Source organism: Tupaia chinensis, unplaced genomic scaffold (genome assembly GCF_000334495.1).
Source record: "Tupaia chinensis unplaced genomic scaffold, TupChi_1.0 Scaffold139431_1, whole genome shotgun sequence".
NCBI classification, from domain to species: domain Eukaryota; kingdom Metazoa; phylum Chordata; class Mammalia; order Scandentia; family Tupaiidae; genus Tupaia; species Tupaia belangeri.
The window spans coordinates 1,619,285-1,623,541 of NW_006199316.1; the positions used below are offsets into that span (position 1 = coordinate 1,619,285).

Below are 4,257 nucleotides of genomic sequence, written 5' to 3' on the forward strand. Positions count from 1 at the left end.
GAAGACGACAGACTCTGCGACACGGCAGATGGGGTGTTCACTACCTTCTGCTGTTTTCCAGTTGAGTGACCCTGGGCAAGGTTTTTTGTAACTGTGGTCTCCTCATCTGTAAAATGGGGAAAGTACTGAACCCTGGGCTGCTCACCTCTCTCACCCACTTACTCATTCCAGAGACGTTTTCTGTGCACTACTCAGTACTAGCCCCCACGCTGAGCACCAAACTGGACCCAGTACTTACCCTTGTGGGCTCATAATCCTCATAAAACGAGGAAGAAACTAGAATTAAAATATAGCACAGGAGGGCCAGGAGGTGGCACGGAGGTTAAGGTGGCTGGATCCCACATGGCCAATTGTGCAATTTGAGTTCTGGACCCAGAAGTTTAAAATCACATTGGGCGGGTGTGTGTGCACCCAAGATCCCGAGAAGAGAATGGAGAAGAGGAAGGGATTGTGCCTAGCCATCTTCCCGGGTGTGTGTGTGTGTGTGTGTGTGTGTGTGTGTGTGTGTGTGTGTGACTTCTCCCTTTCCCTCTCTCTCTCTCTCTCCAACAAGCACACACATGCACCCTATGGCAAAAACCAAAAAGTGTAGGAGGGCCAGCAAGGGTGTGGAGATTAAGGTGCTGGATCTCATGTGGCTGACTGCATAATTTGAGTCCCAGACCCAGCAGCTTGAAAAACACACCAGGTGAGAGCAGCAGATGGCATAATGGTTACATCCTGGACTTCCATGTAGTAGACCACGGTTTGAGTCCTTGACCTAGAAGCTTAAAATTCACTCTGGGTGCTTGTGTATGTTTGCCCAAGATTCCAAGAGGAGAATGGAGGAGAAGGGATTGTGGTGTGGCCATCCCTCCTGATGGGTGATTTCTACTTTCTATTTATTTGTCTCTCTCTCTCTGGCAAGCATATGTGCCCTGTAGCAAAATCTCACTAAAACCCCCCCCCAAAAAAAAAACAAAAAACAAACAACCAACCAAAAATCAATTTAAAAAAAAAAGAAGCAAGAAAAACATACCATGGATGTGTACCCAGGATCCCAAAAGGAGAATGGAGAAGAAACTGCAGTGTGGTCATCCCCCCTGGGGGTTGATTTCTCACTTTCCCTTTCCCTCCTTCTCTCTGTCTCTGGGAGCGCACGTGCACAATTGTAAGCTAAAAAAATACATGTAGCGTGGGAAGGGTTTGGTAAGACAGGTCTATGCTGCCACTAGCGCACATGTGCCGCATCACATTATCTAGGTCTGGGGCCAGGGGACTGCTAGGCTGAGGCCTAAAGGATCAGCCTGGAGGAGGAACTGTGGATGTGGGAGTTTCCGACTGCCAGTGGCACTGTGTGACAGCCCTGCTTTCTTCCCTGGTCCATCAACCCTGGGCTGGGGTCCCTTTGAAGCTTCCGCCTGATTCATTCCTGTGCTCCTAGGCATAGCGCGGGACCTGGCACAGAGACTGGTTCGTAGGACAGATTTACGAATGGGAGGGAGGGAGAAAGAAATGAGCAAGAATACATGAAGTGAGCGGTGGGAAGATTGATTAAAGGACCTTTCCAGCTACATGATCCTACGTCTTTGAAGCTGGGTCACACAAGGAGGGCAAGAGAACATACATTTTTTGAGTACCTGCAAGGTACCAGGCATCATACTTAGCAAGATGAGACAGAGCAGACAAGTCTGGGTTTGAATCCCAGCTCCGGCCCTTCCTTGCTGCCTGGCATTGGGAAAGACTCATGTGATGCCACGGCGATTTGCGACATGACTTACATAGGGCACCGCACACCCGGTCTCCAGGCACATCCAGGTGCTCGCATGTCACCTTTACATTTAGAACACGCCCTCTCCTTGCACTTTGGCCCGGACAGTGACAAAGGCTTATTCTTTTTGTGGAACCCACACTGAATAACACACAGCCTCCTTCATGCAGCTCGTGTGTGCTGACACAGCAGGCCCTGGTGGCCTGTCCAGAGGCTGGTGACTGGGCCCTGTAAGCTCCAAGTGGTCTACCATCGGCCTAAACTTTCCTGCAAAGCAGGTGGACCCCTCCCGTAATGTCTGCCAGCCCAGGGTGGGTAGCCAGGTGTGAGAATTACCTTGCTGTTGTCCCACTCCTGCGTCTTCATCTGTGTGTGGATGAGCTCGTAGGATGGCTGCATGGCATCCACATCTGGCTTGGGGTAACCGGGGATCACGTTGTGCAGCTGGAATCCAAAGGTGAGCAGCCAGCTGTTGACATCTGGGTATAAGAGAAGCAGAGAGATCCCTGTGGAGTAAGTGGACCTCGCAGGTGAATTATCCCAGTTAAACTGCCCAGAGCTGGGCTGCCGGTTGGGGTGAGGATGGAGAGAGTCAACTGCTCCAAGCATGTTGGAAGACAGCCTCAAGGTGTTGAATCGAACATACTCCTGGACCGGCCGTGGCCTCCCAGGCATGCACCCAGAAAAGATGATACTTAAGTAGAACGTGGGTTTCCAGACCTCCCTTTCCACTCTCCCTCTAAATCCAGGACCTCTGCTTCATACCCAGGGGCAGCTGTTGATGGATGAAGACCCCTACTCCTGCTCCTACTCCAACATCCCCAGGAAACACACACAAAGGACTGCCAGACCCAAGGGAAGATTTTAATGACTAAGATGCACAGAGAAAGCTCACTTAAGAAACAAACCCACCCTCTTCTCCCACTCTTCTTTACAGTGATTAGAGCCTTGGGGCCAAAGTGCCACTGGGCGTTGGAGATGGCCTGGAACGGAGATCAAAGCATCTCCCTGTTTTTACCTGTTATTCCCTATAGCAACCAACAAAGTCCCCTCACCTTCTTGTGCCTGCTGTCTAGTCTTTACACTGGGCTTGAGGATCTAGTCCCACAGGCATGGGATCAGCTGATTTTTTTTTTTTTTTGGAGAGATTTTCACTGTAGGGCGCGTGAGCTCGCCAGACAGACAGAGAGAGACATAGAGACAGAAAGCGAGAAATCACCCCCCAGGGGGGATGGTCACGCCGCAATCCCTTCTCCTCCATTCTCCTCTCGGGATCTTGGGCACGCACGCACACGCGCCCGGCGTGAGTTTTAAGCCACCGGGTCCGGGACACGAACCGCGGTCGACTACGTGGGAGTCCAGCGACATAGCCATTACGCTAACTGCTGGTTCCCGGGATCAGCTGATTTTTAAACATTCCCTGGAGTTACTTACAATGAAACATGAGGTATGGGGATAGACAGGATTTTGTCACAAGTTGGGCTCATTGAAGGAAGGAGTCAGGAAGCCAAGACATAGGGAAGGAAAGAACTTTGAAGATGTGTCCCCAGTGACATCACCTGCTGTGGCCGAGTACCTTGTGCCCAGTCCTGTGTCCCACAGACCCTCACCTTGCACACTCGGGGCTCTGGCGGGAAGATGAGACATGGGTGTGAAGGAATGACACAGAGAAACAGAGCAGAGGAGGTGGAGACCTTTCAGTGAGACAGGCTGAGACTGCGCCTTGCACAGGTTTGGTCAGGCTTCCAGGGGATGATTGGCCTGTTCGGGCAGAGGTAAGGCCACAGAAGGAGGTAAGCGCAGAGAGTGTTCTGGTAACAGAGCAGCTCAGAGCAGCTCAGCAAGGCTGAGAGAGCCAGAGAGGAAAACCACAGCGGGGGCAGGGAGTGCCTGTGGTGGTGGGTGGGAGGTGATTTGAGGTCCGGCTCAGAGACACACAGCCTGTGTCCCAGCACGGTTCAGCCTTCCCTGGAAAGGGCAGGTGAAGGCGCCTAAGCAGTTGCTGACCCGAGACTCAGAGGGGAAGCCTGGGGGAGGCAGGATTTTTGAGCCTCAGAGCTAGGCTTGGTTTTGGTTTTTCTCCAGTGGGGATAGGTCCCTGGTGGGGGACGTTCATGCCCTCCCTACGACCTACTGACTTTGTCTCAGTGGTGGGGGTGACCTATGGGCTCAAAGCGGTGTCTCTATCATCCTTGGGGCCCATGTTGCCCCCCACCCCCAATCAAGAGCCTCATGTTGGTCTTTGCTTTTGTTTTGCGTTTTGGTTGTTACACTTGGGGGTAACTTGGAGGTGCTATAGTAGGGTCGCCTTAGAAAGGGAAAGATGGAAGGTCAGGCTCTACTTCTCACTTCAGCTTTTTTGGGTAGGGCCTAGAGGGCAAAGAACTTGGCAGAGGAGGCAAGGCAAACCCAGGTCTGAGTTCTGGCCCTGCAGCCTTGAACAAGGACAGTCACCTTAACCCCTTAGGGAAAGGTTTAGTTTCCTTATCTATGTATGTATATATATA

General features: G+C 51.8%; 1 protein-coding gene across 1 annotated transcript in view; it reads right to left on the reverse strand.

Moving 5' to 3' along the window:
* The window catches only part of TENM4 (teneurin transmembrane protein 4), a 665,800-nt gene that overhangs the window by 2,329 nt on the left and 659,214 nt on the right, over positions 1-4,257 (reverse strand). The window contains 1 exon segment of the mRNA XM_027765687.1: positions 2,087-2,229. Coding sequence (XP_027621488.1) covers positions 2,087-2,229 — 143 coding nt within the window.